At 46.0% G+C, this 20,322-nt stretch overlaps 1 protein-coding gene across 1 annotated transcript in view; it reads left to right on the top strand.

The window, feature by feature from the left end:
- The window catches only part of DNAH9 (dynein axonemal heavy chain 9), a 280,642-nt gene that overhangs the window by 224,477 nt on the left and 35,843 nt on the right, over positions 1-20,322 (top strand). Inside the window, exons 55-60 of the mRNA XM_043903869.1 lie at positions 421-625; positions 2,334-2,498; positions 5,858-5,998; positions 8,361-8,531; positions 11,428-11,550; positions 19,645-19,838. Coding sequence (XP_043759804.1) covers positions 421-625; positions 2,334-2,498; positions 5,858-5,998; positions 8,361-8,531; positions 11,428-11,550; positions 19,645-19,838 — 999 coding nt within the window. The remainder of the gene's footprint in view (positions 1-420; positions 626-2,333; positions 2,499-5,857; positions 5,999-8,360; positions 8,532-11,427; positions 11,551-19,644; positions 19,839-20,322) is intronic.

Genomic DNA, 20,322 nt, shown 5'->3' on the forward strand with positions numbered 1-20,322 from the left:
AATTACTTAATTAAGCATTTTCTCCCATAGAAGTAATGTTCCACCAGCCATGAGACAAAGTAAGCTCTTCTGCTAGCCCGTAAGTCACCTTTGTGCAAACTCTTAAGAAGGTGCCCCTTCCTGTAAGTGCTTTACTGCCATCTGCTGGAAACGTTTTATAATGCGCTCCCGTGTACATGCACCACTAAGTGGATAGCTCTTCCTCCAGCCTTACTGGAAAAAATAAATGTGATGGCCATGGGAGAAGGTCTGTCACCCTCCACCCTGTTCCCTGTGTGAAAGCTCAGTCTAGACATGCCCATCCATCTGAATATGGCAATATCATTTGCTACGACCTTGCAAAAAATCCCATGCAGGATTCTATCCCTGACCAAATCTCCCAGGAAGGCACCCACCTTCACATGAGCCTCTTTGTTCCAGGTTCATTAAAATTGGAGACAAAGAGTGTGAGTATAACCCCAGGTTCCGGCTCATCCTTCACACCAAGCTGGCCAACCCTCACTACCAACCCGAGCTGCAAGCTCAAGCCACCCTGATCAACTTCACCGTGACCAGGGATGGCCTGGAGGACCAGCTGCTGGCCGCTGTGGTCAGCATGGAGAGACCAGACCTGGAGCAGCTGAAGGTATGTGAGGTGCCCACCCAGCAAGGGAGGGAGGAGGGAGACGCTCTGCCACCCAACCCTGCCGTGCGCCCTCCTCTGGGTGTGGGGGTGGCGGGTGTTCCTTCAGAAGTTGAGCTGTGTGGTTCTTCTGGAGCTCAGAGGAGCACCAGTACCAACCAGTTACCTGGAACATCTGTTGGGAAGCAGAAGGTAGAGCAGGCTGAAGACCAGCAAGCGGAAGGCAGCTGGGAGAACCTGCGGTCCTGTCCAAGACACTTTTGGACCGCTCATCACAAGTGTTCATGTGTCTATGTCCAGAACTAAATGGGATTCATTCCTGCAGGGGCAATATAAATAGACTCAACCGTGTTAGGGGAACATCTTAGCTCGAGCTGCCATCACAAACTACCAGAGGCTGAGCAGCTGGGACAACAGATATTTATTTTGTCAGTCTGGAAGCTGGAAAGCAGAGTTCAGGGTCGTTTCTGGTGAGACCTCTCTTCCTAGCTTATGCATTCACAGACCTCTTCCTTGTGTCCACAGAGAGAGAGCAAGCTCTCTGGTGTCTCTGCTTATAAGGGCACAGATTCCACCACAGGGACCCCATCCTCAGGACCTCATTTAACCTTAATTACCTCCTTCTGTAAATACTCCCATCAAGGAAATGGCAACCCACTCCAGTATTCTTACCTGGAGAATTCTATGGACAGACGAGCCTTGTGGGCTACAGTCCATGTCCATGGGGGTCTCAAAGAGTCAGACATAACTGAAGGACTAACACACAAATACAGTCATATGCAGGGCGGGGGAGGCACTTAGGACTTCAACATATGAATTGGGAGGGAATACAATTTTATGCAGAGCGAGTAGTGTCCTTTTTTCGACTCCTTAGATATGACTGCACTGTAAGAGCAGGGGGATATTAGAGAGCCAGGGGGCTGATTTAAATTGGGAAGATCAGAAAAAGGTTCTATAAGCAGGTGGCATAAGCCTTTGGCATGGAGCACTCCCAGAAGAGTCAAGAGTGAATCCTGGTTATAAGGCCAGATTGAGGCATGTGATTTTTCTTTAAGCTTTTTATTTTGTATTGAAGTATAACTGATTAGGGCTTCCTTGTGGCTCAGATGGTAAAGAATCCACCTGCAGTGAGGGAAACCCAGGTCCAATCCCTGGGTCAGAAAGATCCCTTGGAGAAAGGAATAGTAACCCACTCCAGTATTCTTGCCTGGAGAATCCCATGAACAGAGGGGGCTGGCGGGCTATAGTCCATCAGATCACCAAGAGTCAGACATGACTGAGCAACCAACACTTTCACTTTTCACAGAGGAGAGCTATTCCTTTTGAGGACAGTAAAGTCGTGACAGAGAAGTAAAACTTGACCCCATCCTCTAGCTATTCCCTGAAATAACTTCCTTTTGATGACTAGATCATGTCCCAGCATTCTGCTGAGCCTCGCACAGCACTGCTATGCGGATGGCCAGGCTTAACCCAGCTCAGGTTACTGTGAAAGGGGCATTCAGCCCAGGATCACATGATTAGTAACTGGTGCAGTTGGGGTTCAAGTCCTCGGCTGATCTGACGTGCCTGTGGTCCTGAGGACTCCTCTGTTCCGCTTCCAGTTTGCTAAGGGCAGGGGCTCCGGCCCCATAACCCTCTGTCTATTCAGACCTAGCTGAGAACACGATGCTCTGGGCTCCTATACCTGACTCTCCCTTATGTGATACTGCAGTCAGAGCTCACGAAGCAGCAGAACGGGTTCAAAATCACCCTCAAAACATTGGAAGACAACCTGCTCTCTCGCCTCTCCTCGGCCTCCGGGAACTTCCTGGGAGAAACGGCCCTGGTGGAGAACCTTGAGACCACCAAGCAGACTGCCGCAGAAGTTGAGAAAAAGGTAAGACCCGGCAGCCTGGGCTGGGAATGGGGGTGGGGGGGGTAGGGGTGGGCAGAGGCCCTCCTCCTGGTCCCTGAGTCCAACGTCCAGGGACAAATGTCAGAGTAAGAGATGGCTGATCCATCTTCCTGAGTTTCTCCTGGAAAATCCAGCTCGGCAGGATTCCAGAAATGACCACTTCACCGCCTGCATGACAGAGCCCTCACCTACTAAAAAGGCTCTTGACAACTCTACTCCGCAAACATTTGACCAGCACTTAGATCTGTGCAGGGGCTTGTGTTTTGTACAGGAAATAGTGGCTCAAACGGAATACCTTAGTGAGTCCATGGAGTTGCCCTGAAGCTAAGGAATCACACTGGTGTACAAGTTCAGGCATGGCTGCACCACCCCCCCCCCTTCCCCCAGAAAACCCACAGCCTGCAAAAATCTGACAAGTCTGATTTCAATGAGAAAATTTCAGTGATGTCCCAGTAAACTGAGCTCTCAAAATAAAATTAAAAAATAAAACAGTATCATCCTGCAAAATTACTTAGCATATGTTTCCTTCCTTTAAGGGTGTGGAAAGGAAAGTGGAAATTAAGGAAACCCTTCCTGATGGTCTCTATGTGAGTGTGTGTCTGTAGGTGTTAATCCCTCAGTCGTGTCCCAACTCTTTGTGACGCCGAGGATTGCAGCCCACCAGCCTCCTCGGTCCATGAGATTTCCCAGGGGAGAATACTGGAGTGGGCAGCCATTCCCTTCTGCAGGGGATCTTCCCAACCCAGGGATCAAACCCAGATCTCCTGCGTTGCAAGCAAATATTGTTTCCCATCTGAGTCACCAGGGAGGCCCAGCGGGGTCTATACAGTCTATGAAAGCATGAGTCAAGCTCCTCTGCTGAGCCTGAGGGTGTGGTGTTGAGATAGGGGGCCTGCGTAGAGGAGCGAAGGTTTTCAATAGCTGCTGGAGGACGCGGGAAGGAAAGGGACACAGGTTAATGGACAGCATGAAGGACCCAGGTGACATGAAAAATATGAGGCAGTGAAAACACCAATCAGAGCAACTCTGTGATTTCTATCCAGTTCCACTCTCTTCTGAGAATCTCTTTTAACTACTGGTTTAACCAGGTTTTACATTTTTAAACATTACTGATACAAATGGGTTTCTTTCTACTCGCTTGATTTATACTTTCTGTTAACAATCCTTTTGTTTATTTTTTCTCCTTTCTTGATTTTTCTTTATCCTCCTCTTTTATCCATTGCTAGTTTTAAAGTTATTTACTGTTTTATTTTATTGATTAATCTTAATTTTTCATCAATATATGAAAAATATATTTCATTTCATATGTGACTTAATGATACATATATTAACTTAACACAGTCTAAAATTAAGAACTATATCTAGCCTCTTTCAAAACATTATAAGGATATTAGAAACTTTGATTATTTTTTTTATCTTCTCTTATTGTTTTATAGCATTTTACTTCTACCTTGCTTTCATCTGCTACTTCCAAACTGGTCATGTTTTTTTATAGTCTTTGTTATTTAAATTGACTGTACATTTAAGAAATTCTTGCATCTCACTCACTTCTTGTGGATTCAGTTTTCTTCTAATCAAAGAAAATAATTACTTCTTCAAGGGCCTGTGGATAGTAAGCTTTCTCTGACATTGACTGCTTCTTCAAAGTAAAACCTCTGGTCTTTAATCAACTTTGGAAAATTCCTAACCATTATAGCTCAAACATCGCTTCTCCCCCATTCTGTCTGTTCTCTACTTATTTCTGTTACATACATTTTGAATCTTTTTATTTTATCTGCCGGGTCTAATAACTTCCTTTACATATTTTCCAACTTTCTTTCTCTCTCAGCTGCTTTTTAAACAGTTCCTCAGATTTATTTTTTAGTTTGCTTATTCTCTTTCAGCTCAAGTTCATTATTTAACCAGTGTACTGAGTTTCCTATTTAAATAACTGTATTCTTATCTTTGGAAGTTCTATTTAGTTCTTTTTCAGATAATGTCTGTTCTTTTTTATAATGTCCTGATTTTATACTTTCTTTTATCTCTACTGCTTTTAAACAGAATTAATTAATGCGGTAGGTAGGTAGTCACTCAGTCGTGTCTGACTGTTTGTGACCCCATGGACTGTAGCCCACCAGGCTCCTTTGTCCACGAGATTCCCCAGGTAAGAATACTGGAGGAGGCTACCATGTCCTTCTCCAGGGGATCTTCCAGACCCAGGTATCAAACTCGAATCTCCCACATTGCAGACAGATTCTTTACCATCTGAGCAACCACAGAATGGTGTTAGTTAATGTTAATGGTAGATAGTTGGTGTTATATAGATAGATAATGGTGTTGGTGTTATCTAGATAACACCAATGGTGTTGGTAGATAATGGTGTTAGTTAATGGTAGATAGTTCAATCATCTTCAGCTCTTGGGGTGCTAATCCTTCTGGGAATTTTGAGAGGGAGGTCTCCTAATTATCCCCATAGGTAACACTTCCTCTTGAACTTTGTAGTTGTTTATTGTGAGCTCATCTTCAGTAGGATTTGTTTTTCCTGTGGGATTTGCATGAATTATCAGCCGTTTCACTCTATCCTGGAGTATAAGGCAGGTTGTATTGAGGTTATATTTAATAGGATATTCTTACAGAATCCCTCTCTGATATTTAGGTCTCTTCTTATTTTTACCTCTGATAAGAAATTTTCTGAAAATAGATATTTCCATTGAAAGAGATCTTCTTTGTGAATTTACATGTTAGTTCATAAAAGCAAGGAGAACAGAAAACTATGGACTTCTGTGATGGTCCAGTGGCTAAGAATCTGCCTTGCAATGCAGGGGACACAGGTTCCATCCTGGTCCTGGTGCCTGTGCTCTGCAATAAGAGAAGCCACACAATGAGAAATCCCGAACCACAACTAGACAGAAGTCTCCATGAGCCACAACTAGAGAAAGAAACTAAGACCCAGCGCAGCCAAGGGTTAATTAACTCATTAATTAATCAATTAATTAAGAACAGCCATCTGTGTAACAAAGAAAACAGAAAATTAGATTATGCTGCTTTCACTGGAGTCCTACTGCCTGGCTTACTTTTCAAGTTAGACATACTGATGTGTATGTATGTGTGTGTGTATCTCCCACATGTCTCCAAGTGGAGGGGCTGACACGCTCACCTTTGAAGCACTAGGAGTGTGTCCTCTCTTCCTCACTCGAGCTCAGTTAAGGAAAATCACAGCCGCTGTCTGCCCTCTCCTGCTCCCCCCATCCCGATCCACCCAGCCCACCCAGGAACACAGGCTCTGACACAGAGCGGCCACGCTGATTCTCAGGGAGCCCTGGCTGGTTCAAACAATGGACTGCTCTTGGTTTTTCTAACAGGTGCAGGAGGCCAAGGTGACCGAGGCGAAAATCAACGAGGCCCGGGAGCATTACCGGCCGGCCGCCGCCCGGGCCTCCCTGCTCTACTTCATCATGAACGACCTCGGCAGGATCCACCCCATGTACCAGTTTTCCCTCAAGGTGACTGACCCCCAGAGCCCTCTGCATAGTCAGCACAGCAGCGTGACTCGCCCCGCGCGGCTCTGCGCGAGGGCTTGTCCGTGGGCTTCGTTGGCCGTGGCAAGTCTTTGAGATCAGATCCAGGAGGGCAGCGACTTGGCCTGACAGGCCTCGTCTCTCTGATTGGGAGAGGCTCATTGGTCTCACTGGTTATGACTTTCATGACTCATTGGTTATTTGGCCGAAACAGAGGCAGAGGCCGTGGCAGGTCTCAGCCTCGCTCACTCGCTCAGCGAGTACATGTGATCCAGCCGGCACTCTGCCTCCTGACAGTGTGGAAGAGGACACATCGGCAGGAAGCCCTGCCCCAGAGAGCTGCACAGTTAATACGGCTGATCAAATGTGTGCCTCATCTGTATCTGTTAAAGCCAAAGCAGGCCATGCTAATGGTCCAACTTTAAGTTAGTTTCCCTATGGCCCTAATGGGCTTCCCAGGTGGTGCAGTGGTAAAGAAGCCACCTGCTGATGCCAGAGATGCAAGAGATGTGGGTTTGATCCCTGGGCCGGGAAGATCTCCTGGAGGAGGGCACGGCAACCCGCTCTGTCCTGGAGAATCTCATGGACAGAGGAGCCTGGTGAGCTATACAGTCCAGGGGGTTTGCAAAGAGTCAGACATAACTGAGAATACACACACAATTACCCTCACATCCTCAAAGCTACTGCTCTGTGGTGCTGATATATTTCTAAAATCAAAGACGTTAGCAGATTGTAAGTGCTAACTAAGCTTATCTTACTCATGAAATAATAAAGACCTATAAATTTTAAGTACATCTCTGAAAGTATATCTTTCTCCTGTAAGGAGTTTCCAAAAGACCATAGCTGTAGAGTCTGTAGGGGGCTCTGAACAGCTTCTCTGGTTTAATCCAACAGAGAGGACACTCATATTCAGGGCACACACCTCATCTAGCTCCTCCCTGGAGGCCAAGGTGTGGGGATGAAGCTGAGCCACTGAGAAGGCAGAGGGCTTCCGCACCTGGAACTCACTAGGGTGGAAATGGCATTTCAGCCTGTCCCTATCCCCTCCCCTCAGCTCAGAAGCTCTATAATAGTGAATGTTTTTAAAAGAAATCCAATACTTGGTGTTATATTCAGATCAAAGCCCCACGTGAAAGAAATATGGTGGTGGTGGTTTAGTTGCTAAGTCGTGTCCGACTCTTGTGACCCCATGGAGCCTGCTAGGCTCCTCTGTTCATGAGATTTTCCCAACAAGAATACTGGAGTGGGTTGCTATTTCCTTCTCCATGGGATCTTCCCGACCCAGGAATTGAACCCAGGTCTCCTGCATTGCAGGCAGATTCTTTCCTCACTGAGCTATATAAAGGATTTAAAAAACAGTATAGAAGTTAATGTGATAAGCCTAATAACTATGGAATCACCTCCCTAGTTTTGACAGTAGTTGAAATCTACTGCAGTGACTCTTCCTGAAGAAGGGAAATTAGATGAAGCCCATGAAAATATGTGTTTCAAAAAAAAAAAAAGCCAAACAAGAAGACTGGAAATCTGCCTAGCCAAAAATTGAAAAGACCCAATAGTATCTTGATTTTTATTTTCTTTAAAGATTCATCATTGGCCTTTGTTTTCTTTAATGATTACTTTCTTTATCATTCATTCTTTAATGATACATTCATTCCCAGTATCAATTTTTATAAATAGTCTATATCTAAATTTAAAGCGATGGAAAATTGATTCCTATGATCAATATGAAAATGGATTCATATTATACCCATAAGGTACACTTTGGAAGATGTAACCAAAGCAGGCTATGCTCTCCCAGTTGCATAAGAAGTGTCCATAAGAGAAAAGCATTTGTAAGAGGACTCATCAAATGATGTGGAATTACTAGAAAGAAAAACCAAGAACAGCTGATATTCTGATCATTACCAAGAAGAAAAGTAATTAATTAAAAATATTCTGAGTACCTATTATGTACAAAGGTCTCTTTTAGAGAGCAAAGTTGTGCAAGATGTTGATTCTACCATTGGGAATTTTATAATCTAAAAAATAGAATCACCCAAACTGGTTATTGTTCACTGTGTTCAGTTTCCAACAAAACTTACTGGATTTAATTTAATTATTTTGGTCACTGGACCTACACAGTAGGCTCTTTGCTGTATGCTTCATAGCTTGGCCCCCTTTGTGACAACATAGCAATTTATACGAGCAACTAAGACAGGAGTTTTCCTGTTGCCACTGGCCCTCCTTGGCAGGTTATGCTGGGAAGATATTTCCATGATTGGTGAATTATAATACTCACCAGAGGTAGGACTACTAGTTACATACAGAGAGCCATGTAAGCTACCGGTGTCCTATCTCCTGCCCGCAGGCCTTCAGCATTGTCTTCCGGAAGGCCGTGGAGAAGGCGGCCCCTGATGAGAACCTCAAGGGACGGGTGGCCAACCTGATAGACAGCATCACCTTTTCTGTCTGCCAGTATACCACCCGGGGGCTCTTCGAGTGCGATAAGCTGACCTACCTTGCCCAGCTCACCTTTCAGGTAAAAGAAGATTGAAGACATTTCCAGAAAACATGTCAATTTATATGCCCAACCAACAGATATAAAGAAACTTTTTTCTTTTAAAAAAAATTTAATATTTGCCTATTTATTTAGCTGTGCCAGGTCTTAGCTGTAACATGTGGGATCTAGTTCGTGGCTAGGGATTGAACCAGAGCCCCCTGCATTGGGAGCTCAGAGTCTCACCACTGAATACCAAGGAAGTCCTAGAAACTTGCTTTTTTTTAACGTCAGTTCCCATAGTTTGTGAAGATTATTGAGCTCTAAGCAGAGGCTTCAGATAAGAAAATCCAGCATGGTGCATGCAGGCCATCCACTCCATTGTCCCACTCATGGCAGACATGCTTAATCAACCGTTGTACTTTTTCGTGGTGATCCTGGATGAGGAAGATCCTCCTCCACAGGGCCCTCCAGCAGCCACGACCAATCAATCCAAGCTAGCCCTGAGGATGAAACTGGATGGCCATACCAAAGACTGGATACTTCCTGAGATTCAGTAAGAACTTAAAGTATCCCTCATTATTTATGTACCTTCAAGGTTGCAGGTAGCACTAGCAGAAAAGAATCTGCCTGCCAATGCAGGAACCATAGAAGATGCTGGTCCGATCCCTGGGTAGGCAAGATTCCCTGGAGGAGGAAATGGTAACCCACTCCAGTATTCTTGACTGGAGAATCCCATGGACAGAGAGGCCTGACAGGTTATAGTCCAGGGGGCTGCAAAGAGTCGGGCACAAGGGAAGCAACCTAGCACACAGCACAAGGCTGCAAGTTTAATGTCCAAACCTTCCCCCGGAATAAGAAACTGCAAATGTCCTTCTATAGCTGCAACCTTGGTCTTAGAAAAGTCCTTAAGAACTCTGGTTCTCAAGGGCTCAGAAGCATCAGGGCTTCCAGGGTTAATAAGAAACCATTGCATTCTGCTTATTCTCAACATCAAAAAAACCATGGAAATTGATTTCCTTGCACCTAACTCTCTAGGGACTTCCTGGGTGGCTTAGTGGTAAAAAGAATCTACCTGCCAATGCAAGAACTTCAAGAGACACGGGTTTGACCCCTGGTTGGGAAGATCCTCTGGAGAAGGAAATGGCAATCCACTCCAGTATTCTTGCCTGGAAAATCCCATGGACAGAAGAGCCTGACAGACTACTGTGCATGGGTTTGCGAAGAGTCAGACATGACTGAGCATGCATGCACCTAACTCTCTAACCATTTTAGAATTGGGATTTTTCCCGATTATAAATAAGAAGCACAGACCAGATTATCCTGTAGGACTCCACCAGTTCTGAAAGTCAGCTATTCTAACATTGCTTCTGCTCAGACTCCATTTGCACATTCTGGTCTGAATTCACAGAGGAGCATTAGCATGGCTTGTCCCTCTCCTCCTATGTGTTCCCCTCCCTGGCCAGATAACAGCTTGGCCATGTCAGAGGGAACTTGAGCCCCAGCTCAGATGAATTTTCCTCCTGCCACACGTTTCCCCCAAAGCCCAAGGAGCTTTTGCTTCTGGCTTTTACTCCTCTCCCCTCATAAATATTTCAACCTCGTTTTACAAGGGCTGCTTCACCTCATCTGTGATTTCTAGCCCTTATTTTCCTTAAAGACTTTTCTTCGAACTAATCAAATTATTTTTTCTCTGTGAGTATTCCCATCTGTAACTTCTCAGCGGAGAACGCCATTTGAAGGGGGAAGAACAATCTCCTGAGCGCCTCTCAGTGTGAGCTCTTAGTTCTAACCCAGTCAAATGCTTTGCCCTCCCTGCACACACAGCACCAATTCCCTCCCAAGTCTCTGCAGTTTCCACTCCCCCCTCCCTGGGAAGCCTGTCTAAATCTCACGCTCAGCTTCTCCAAAAGCCAATTCAAAACCACTTACAGGAAGTTCAGTCAAATGCATCTCCCTACCCTACTTCCTAGCCACTCCCCTGTTCTGGGTCCCCCTTGGCAGTAATTTTTTATTTATTTATTTTTGGCTGCATCAGGTCTCAGCTGTGGCATGCAGGATCTCATTAGTCTGCATGGGCTCTCCAGTGGTGGCATGTGGGCTTCCGTCTAGTTGCCTGGAAGCATGTGGGATCCTAGTTCCCTGACCAGGGATGGAATGGAACCCGAGTCCCCTGCATTGGAAGGTGGATTCTTAACCACCAGGGAAGTCCCCTGTTAGCATTACTCATTCACACATGCACTTCTGTTTTGCATACATTCGTCCGTTACTTTGACCCTCTCCTCAAATCATGTCATTCGCCACTGTCGTCTTCTCTGTGAGACCGCAGGAATGTACTTCATGGCATTTAGGATTGATCCATCAGTGCCTTGCTTACCAAGACAAACAGTCATTCACTGTGTGTGCTTTAGTCACACTGGTATTTGGGGTGAAGTCAGATGTACCCAGAGGTGATCAGCACAGATAGAGACTTTCTTCCCCTCCACCCGATTTCAACAACCAAGACGGATCAACAACCAAGACGGAGGAGTGCACTCTCGGGTCAGAAGTAGCACTAGTTACACTGGTGCAACTCTGAGGGGCTCCAGGACCCACGACTGCCGCCAGGTAACAAAACACAGTGCTGGGACTTCCCTGATGGTCCACTGACTAAGACTCAGGCTCCCAATGCAGGGGACACAGGTTTGATCCCTGCTCAGGGGACGAGACCCTAAAGTAGGAAGTGGCAACCCACTCCAGTACTCTTGCCTGGAAAAGCCCATCCACAGAGGAACCTGGTGGGCTACAGTCCATGAGGGGTGGCAAAGAGTCAGACGAGACTGAGCATCTGAGCCCAAGGAACTAGACCCCACATGCTGCAGCTAAAGATCCCATGTACCACAACTAAGACCCAGTGCAGCCAATAGATGAATAAGAACACTGTCCTTCCACGTTGCAGATCCTCCTCATGAACCAGGAAGTGAGTGCAGCCGAGCTGGACTTCCTGCTTCGATCTCCAGCACAGACAGGAGTCACAAGTCCAGTGGAGTTCCTCTCCCATCAGGCCTGGGGTGGCATCAAGGTCCGTACCAGCCCCTCGGGAAAAAAATCCACCTTGTCCTCTCCTGGACTGCTGTTCTGATGCTTATCCCTAGGAAACCAGCGGGGCTGTCTTTGAGGGTTTCACCCTGAGCTGTGTTTGGGGCTTCCCCAGTGGCTCAGTGGTAAAGAATCTGCCTGTCAATGTAAGAGACACGGGTTTGATCCCTGGGTGGGGAAGATCCCCTAGAGAAGGAAACGGCAACCTACTCCAGTGTTCTTGCTTGGAAAATTCCATGGACAGAGGAGCCTGGCAGTCTACAGCCCATGGTATCGCAAGACAGTCAGACTTGAATTAGAGACTAAACAACAAGAACATGAGCTGTGTTAGTCGTAGGTGGGTCCCTCTGTTGGCACCCCTACGGCAGAACTCCCCCTTCCCAGGCCTGCTGGAAGGGCTCTGCCGGGAAGGAGCAGGTGCATGCTCGTGTGTGGGCTCTGACTCTAGGATGTCGGGGAGCAGAAGGAACCTGCAAGTGTCTTTGACTCAGCTGAGCAGCTTTCCTCCTGCCGGTGTTCAGGGCCAGCTCCTCTGTGAGGTGCGGAGTTCAGGCTCCTCTGTGAGACCCAGGCTGGTGTGGAGATGCTGTGTCCATGGAGGGGACAGTTACCAGGGAGCTGCCAGCTGTCCATTTCCATGTGAGTCCTAACAGCCTCAAAGCAGGGGACACATCCCAGCCTGGGATTCTAGTGGTTAATAACAGCTCACGTTTACTGAGCACCTTAGAAGCACATTGTTGTTGCCTTTCAATCGCTAAGTCGTGTCTGACTCTTTGCAACCCCACGGACTGCGGCACGCCAGGCCACCCTCTCCTTCACTGTCTCCAGAAGTTTGCTCAGATTCATGTCCACTGAGTCAGTGGTGCCATCTAACCATCTCATCCTCTGCCGCCCTCTTCTCCTTTTGCCTTCAATCTTTCCCAGCAGAAACGCTTTCCCTTATGTTATTCTCATGTTTCCCTGGGCAAGAGGTACTGTTTGTTCTCATTTAACATGTAAAGAAACTGAGATCACTCATTTTATAAGTGGCAAACCCAAGAATCGAGAATCGAGTTCTGGTCTGTCTGACAGCAAAGCCCATTTTCCCCTTCCATGTTATTCAGCTTAGTTTCATTGGGATTCTATGAACATTGGAAAGATCACAAGCGATGAGCTCTGTCCAGTAGGGACCACGCCTGCGTTCACACGGGCTGGCGCAGTGCCGAGTGGTGTGTACTGGGTGAACGTCAGCCCCAGGGTCCAGACTCTCTCCAGGTGGGCGGCAGTCGGGTCCCCACCTGGAGGAGCCCCACAGTAGGTGCTGGAGCTGTGTGAGGACCAGCACAAAGTGAATCCTATTTATGACCTTCCTGCATTTTTTGTTTTTGTTTTGTTTTTTTGCTTTTAAAGATTTTTTGGGGGGGATGTGGGTCATTTTTTTAAAGCCTTTAGTGAATTTGTTACAATATTGCTTCTGTTTTATGTTTTTTGGCCACTAGACATATGGGATCTTACCTCCCCCAACAGGGATTGAATCCACACTCCCAGCATTGGAAGGTGAAGTCTTAACCACTGGACCCCCAGCGAAGTTCCTATGACCGTCCCTATGACCTTCCATGTTTGCTCCCTTTCCTACCTGTTTCATAGCACAAAGAAGCCTGAGTCTGAAGTAATGTGATTGGCTCTCTCTCTTTATATTTTTTACTAAAAGTCTTTTGAGACAATGATTCACATGCAATTATGTGAAATAGATTCTTTGCACCACATCCCCTCGGCAGTCACATCTAGCTTTTCTGCAGCGTGATGTCACATCCAGGAAGCTGACACTGATACAGTCCACTCTGTTCTGATTGCACCTGGTTTTCATGCACGTGTGTGTTAAGTTTTATCACACGTGAAGATTCATGTAGTCAGCACCACAGTCAAGATCTAGAAAACTCCGACTGGTGTGTAGGTCGCTTGTTATAGAAACAACAACTTCCTCCCTCCCCCAACCTAATTCCTGGCAACCACTAATCTGTTCTCCATTTGTATAATTCTGTCATTTCAAGGATGTTATATAAATGGAATTATACAGTATGCAACCTTTGGGGACTGGCTTGATCACTCAGCCCAACTCCCTTGAGATCCATCCAAGCTGATTTACTTTAGAACAAAAGCCCAGCACATAATCATTTATATGCATGCTGTCCTCTTCAAAGGAGTCATCTTGCGAAATGCTGCCTTGGCCCAAAATGTTTTTCTAACTTTTCTCAGAGTCTGCAGCTATTCTTTTAGTCATCTTTAGAACTGTGTCTAAGTCAAGAGTCATCAAACTTTTCCTGCACAGGGCCATACAGCAAATATCTAGGCTTTGAGGGTCACACTGTGTCACAACTATTCAACTCTGCCAAAGTCATACACCATAGGTAAGCAAATGGAAGTGGCTGCGTTCCAATAAAACTTTATTTACAAACACAGCTGGTGGGCCAGACTGTCCCTGCAGCCTCAGTTTCCTTATCCCTGATCTAAATAATAAAGGTGTGATTTGATTTTTATATATTAACTTCATTTGAAATTCTGAATCCAATCTGGCAAGTGAGAAGGGGAAGACTATGTTGGGAAAGAAAACAGAGGAACTCCATTCATAACAGCAACCAAACCACAAAGTCACAAAATGCCTAAGAATAATTATAATGTGTCAAGCATATGTGTGGAAAATCAGCTTTTCTAGGCCACATAAGATATGAATAGACAAAACCTAGAGTAGTGCTATGAAAAAGAAATAGAAAGCATGTCACGTGTGTCATCTAAATTTTTCTAGTAGCCACATTAAAATGCAAAATGTAAAAAAATAATGTAAAATGAAATCAATGAAAATAATTTTAATAATGTATTTCCTTAACCCAGTACAACCAAAATATTATCCTTTTAATATGTAATTGTTACAAAAATTATGAATGAGATATTTTACATTTTTGAAGTAAGTCGGAATCCCAGTGTATATTTTTTTGCACTCACAGTACATCTCAATTCAGATATTAAATCTTCATCAGAAATACTTGGCTTGAATTTAGATTCTATAAAATATAGAGTTATAGCAGTTGATTCATATATCCAAGTTATTTCGAATGTACTCAAAAGTTCTCCAACTACTAAAGCAAGTTCCAGTTTCTAAATTTAAATTTTAAGATAATTAAAATGAACAAAAAGAATGCGTTAAATTTGTAAAAAAAAAAAAAAAAACAAAACTAGATCCTATGCAGAAAAAATCCACTATACCAGAAAAGAATAAATGCATTAAAAATGTTAAATAAATAAAATTAAAAGCAAATAAAAACCCTCTTCTTCAGTTATACTGGCCACGTTTTGTTTGCTCAGTACTCACAGGTGGCCAATGGCGTCCTTGTTGGAAGTACAGGTCATGGAGCTCAAGAATAATGGCTCAGAGTCTGATGCCCTTATGGGAAATGAATTCTGGAGAGCAGTTCTGAATACGCTCATTTGCTGAACTGGACCAATAATGGAGATAGACAGTTGACGCAGGCTCTGAATTCAGACGTTCCTGGGTTCAGTTTCAGGTTTGAGCTTGTGACTTCTGACAGGTTATCTTTGTTTTCTTATCCGTTATGTGACGCACATAAATGTTCAGTAACTGGAAGCTGATTATCGTTATTGTATTTGTTTCCTAGAACACGCATAACAAAGTGCCATAAGCTGGGTGGCTTAAAAACACAGACACTTATTCCGCCAGAGTTCTGGAGGGTAGACATTTGAAATTAAGGTGTTGACAGGTCATGCTCCCTCCAAAGGCTCAAGGAGAGCATCCTTTTTTACCTCTTCCAGCTTTTGGGAGCCCCAGGCATTCCTTGGATTGTGGCAGGACTATTCCAATCTCTGCTTCCATCTCTACAGTCCTTACATGGCCATCTTCCACCTGTGTCTTTGCATCTCTTCTCTTCTTACAAGAACGTCAGTCACATTGGCCACCCTCCTGACCTCATCTTTACTGGATCACCTCTGCAAAGAGCCATTTCCAAATAAGGTCACATTCACAAATCTGAGAGGTTAGATTTTCAACATATCTTTTTGGGGGACTGAATTCACCTTATTGCAATTATGATTATTAATTAACCAGATCTCAGGTATATATGGGCTTCCCTGGTGGCTGAGTGGTAAAGAACCTACCTGCCAATGCAGAATACGTGGGTTGGAAAGATACCCTACAGAAGGAAATGTCAACCCACTCCGGTATTCTTGCCTGGGAAATCCCATGGACAGAGGAGCCTGGCAGGCTACAATCCCCGGGACCACAAGAGTTGGACATGGCTTAGTGACTAAACAACAACAACAAGGGGTGTATATGCTGTGGTTGACATGGGTTGTGCTCGATAGAATTGTCCATCACAGGAAAACCTTTGAGGACCTGTGAGTTGCCCAGCTGAGTCCAGTGCTGTTTGCCTTTTTCTTTGTAATCCCACGAAGCCCTCTGAAGCACAAGTCACAAAGAAGTGATTCGAGAGCACTCTATACTGCGCTCATTGTACATTGCTCCACTCAAAAGCCACTGTGCAGCTTGGTCTTATTCCTCTTTTGTCTGGTCTGCTTTGCTTTTCTTCACTTTGCATTGCAGTTTTGTTTTGCGAGCTAAGCTCATCTGGCTGTTCAAAGGCTTCTGCACATGAGTGAAGCTTTCTTTCTCTCTCTTTCCAAGTTTTGTTATGGGAGCTGCCACGTCCAGCCCCTTCCAGATCCAGCCCAGTGCAGGATGCAGGCTGGTGAAGCATAAGGCACTGCGTAGCCTCTGACAAATGCTCTTTTTTAAATGTTCAGTTGGATTTTAGCCCAAAGAAACAAAAGTAGAATTGAATAGGACATGATTAAACAAAAAATTTTTAAGCATCCTAATTGATGAGGAAGATGCATTTCCTTGATTCTCCAGAAGCCCTGATAAACAGGTAATGAATGAAATCTGTGATCAAGTACTGCTTTTATTAGTAACTTCTGTAAGGAGTTTCAAGGTCTCATCCCATGCTGAACTTCCAGGTAACAGGCATGTTCTCTTCTCCATCAGAAGACCTCATCTGCGCTACCCAGCTCTGTAAGCCTATGAAAAGGCCCCTCCCACCTATCTCCGGATGCCAATTTAGCACAGTTGTACTTTGGTACCCAGTCCAACGTAATTAGGTTAATTAGTCATTTCCATTTAGCTTATTAGAAGGCTAGAAATCCCTTTCCCTCATTTGGAAGATTAAACATTGCAATTGTGTTCAACCCAGAGCTTTAGGAAAGCGTGTTTCAGACCCAGCCACACCAGCTGGGAGCCCTGATCACCCTGTAATGTCCTCAGTTTTGTGGTGACTCCAGAGGAGGGTAATGGGCCTGCAGGAGGGTTAATGGGGACACAAGCTGGGAAGAGGGGGAAAGTGGCCGCCTGAAGGAGGACGGAAGTTTGGTCCTCGGCACAGAGAGAGCTAAGCACCACGTCTGTAGCTTTGCTCAGCCTGCCAAGGGCCCTCCCAACAGCCGCCCAGATGTCCAGCTTTTTTAATGCAGTGCTTCCTAAGTGCCAGGCAGCCTGCAAAGCCTGAGGCTACAGAGACGGCACAGAATGTTCTTGCCCACAGGGAACTCGCAGTCTTGTGGGAGTCACAGACAAGCAGACCAGCAATTGCAATCTGATAACATAGGAGCCCCCAAAAAGCACAAAGAGGGGCTTTACAGTCTTCTGAGCACCCATATGTACATTAGAGCCATGAGCTAGGCAGATGATTACATGGCCTCATTTTCCAAATGAGAAAATCAAAGCCCACAAAGGTTTAAGAACAGGCTCTGAGTCAAAAGAGGCTCATAAGAGGTGGCCCTGGGACCAGAGCTCTCATCTTCTGGTGCCTCAACCACCATCATACACTCCACTCCCTCCTCCCCCGTCCATTCCAAAAACCGCCCCTCCTCTACCACGCACCATGCTCCTCCTCCCCCTGCACTCCCCACGCCCCCTCTCCCCTGCCACCCCCACTCCAGTCCAGGTCACGTCTCAGCACCACAGGTGCGCTCCCTGCTCTGAGTGATCAGAGTGACGTTGGGAAGCCGCAGAGCCCAGGTGAAAGGGCAACTAAAGATGGGACATGGGTTCGTCCAACTCAGGAGAAGAGCCTGGGCAAGCCCAGCTCGAGTGTACGTGTCCTTCTGCAGCCTGACCTTCCCCTTGTCGCCTGTCACCCCTCCACTGCAGTCACATGGCCTCTGCCATGCACCATACCCTCCCTGCTTCAGACACAGGCTCTGTGGACCCTTCCCCATGAAACACCCTTCCCTTCTCTCCACCTCCCTCTTTGCCCAACAGAATTTTACATTTAAGGCTTCCCTCATCCCTTTCTGTTTAGGATTGTAAGTGCCTTGAAGGTGCATGTATTTTGGGGTTTGCCTTTGTATTCCCAAGTACTTGGCATGTAGCAGGCATCTCATAAATACCAAAGGATGAGTGAAAGATTTCACATAATGAGAATGCGTGGGTTCCTTAAAGTTCACAGCACTGTGGTAGATGCCCTGGACCCAGTGTAGCTTTTAATCTCATTGGAGAGATGGAACCCACAGGCGGAGTTGAGTGACTGTGGAAAGGCTGCATGTAGGTGACTAAGTCAGTGAGATTCACCTGGGCACTCTGAAGAAACAGGATGGACCCCCACCCAAAATGCAGTTCCCCTGTCTAGATTGACAATGCCTCACGCATACCCAGAAGGCATGAAAGAATTTGTTGCTCACATAGTGAGACTTTCTGGGCAGAGTAGGGGAGTTCCCAAGTAGCGTGAAAATGGCTTGAGAGAACCAGGGAAGGTGGTGTCTTGGGCTTTTTGTGACTGTTGGGGAGTGGGGCAAAGGCTTGCATGATACAACTTCCCTTCAGCACAAAGGAAGGAGCACCCAGATTACCTACCAGCTTGCCTGGTGGAGCAGAAGAGGAAGAGGGAGAGACAAGGCTTAAAAGTGATCAGCAGTCACACATCCATAAAGCGAGTCAGTCTTTATTAAATATATCAACTCTGTGAGTAGCTCTGAGTGGTCCACAAAGGGGAGTGGGAGGGCTGTGTGTTCCAGGTTAGAGAAGATGGATGTGAGTGGGGTGGCTGGTTTTGGACTGGACTTGAACAATTTGTTAGCAATTTGTAAAGGCTTCCCTGGTGACTCAGACAGTAAAGAATTTAAAGAATCTGCCTGCAAAGCAGGAGACCCAGGTTCAATCCCTGGGTCAGGAAGATCCCCTGGAGAAGGGAATGGCAACCCACTCCAGTATTCTTGCCTGTAACCCACCAGGCTTCTCTGTCCATGGGGTCTCAAAGAGTCAGACATGACTGAGTGACTAACACTTTAACAACTTGTAGAACCTTGATACATAATTATGCCCAACATGAGAAAGGAAAGGAGTAGAATTTGTGGAGGGGAGGGCTGCTCCTGCGATGCAAGAAGTGTGAACCAGGCATCAAGCTGCGAGAGCGCCTGGCACATTTCCAGGGTTAAGTCAGATGTGGGTGGACAGAGGGGGAAGGACGTGGGCTGGGTGGTTAACTGGATGGATTGGTGGGAAGCCCTAAAGGAAGAGATTTGATTCATGTATTTGGATTTAATCTTTATGAAAGCAAGAGACACATGGAAATTTTAGAGTTGGCATTAACACAAAGTTAATGATCCTAGATCCTAGAGACATTTTGAGGGATGGAATTGACAGGGGTTGCTGGCAGCGTGAGAATAGGATTGAAAGGGAGGCGTCAGAGACTTCAGTACCAGAGCTCTGTGACCAGAAAACTCACAGCATCCTCTTGTCCCTCTTCCCGTGTGGTCCCCTCCTGGGAGGTTCTCTCAGTCCCACTGCTGATCACTTCCCAAACACTTGGTTTGTTAAACCTTACACATCCCTGGGGCTTTTGATGGAGGTGAGTTGATCAAAATCCTTCCTTTTCCTTGGTGTTCTGGGGGGAATAGTCAAGAATCCAGAAAAGGAGGATAGATGAAACAGAATTGTGTCTATAAGACCATCCTGCTCCCCTACCCCCAATGATGATGCAAATGACAGCTTTCAGGAGAAACTGCATCCAGAGCCAGGTTCCCTGACCTTTTTCAGGCACTTTCATCAATGGAAGAATTCTGTAATCTGGATCGGGACATTGAGGGATCCGCCAAGAGCTGGAAAAAGTTCGTGGAATCTGAATGTCCTGAGAAGGAAAAGTTCCCCCAGGAGTGGAAGAACAAGACAGCCCTGCAGCGCCTCTGCATGATAAGAGTCCTGCGGCCCGACCGGATGACCTATGCCCTGCGGTAGGGACGGGTGGCCATGGGGAGGCCAGGGGTGGCGAGGAGGCCAGGGGAGGCAAGGAAGGCAGGGTGAGTGTGGCCAGGCCAGCAGGGCTGAGCCCAAAGCCACGCGTTTACCGTGACAGAAGCCTTTGTACCAACGTCCAGAATCCCACGAGGCCTGTTGCTCTGTGTTCTTAAACATGTGTATTGTCAACACATGTATCGTCAACACACATGTACTGACAATATATTGCAGTATTGTCTTAAAATCTAAGTGAACCATTTGGGAAGAGGTGCTCATTGACATCTCAGGGGTAAAGAATCTTCCTGCTAATGCAGGAGATGCTGCTTCGGTCCCTGGGTTGGGAAGATCCCCTGGTGGAAAGGACTGGCAATGCACTCCAGTATTCTTGCCTGAAAAAAAATCCCATGGACAGAGAAGCCTGGCATGCTACAGGGCTGCAAAGAGTCGGACACAACTGAGCAACTAAACATACACACACAG

Source organism: Cervus elaphus, chromosome 5 (assembly GCF_910594005.1).
Source record: "Cervus elaphus chromosome 5, mCerEla1.1, whole genome shotgun sequence".
NCBI classification, from domain to species: domain Eukaryota; kingdom Metazoa; phylum Chordata; class Mammalia; order Artiodactyla; family Cervidae; genus Cervus; species Cervus elaphus.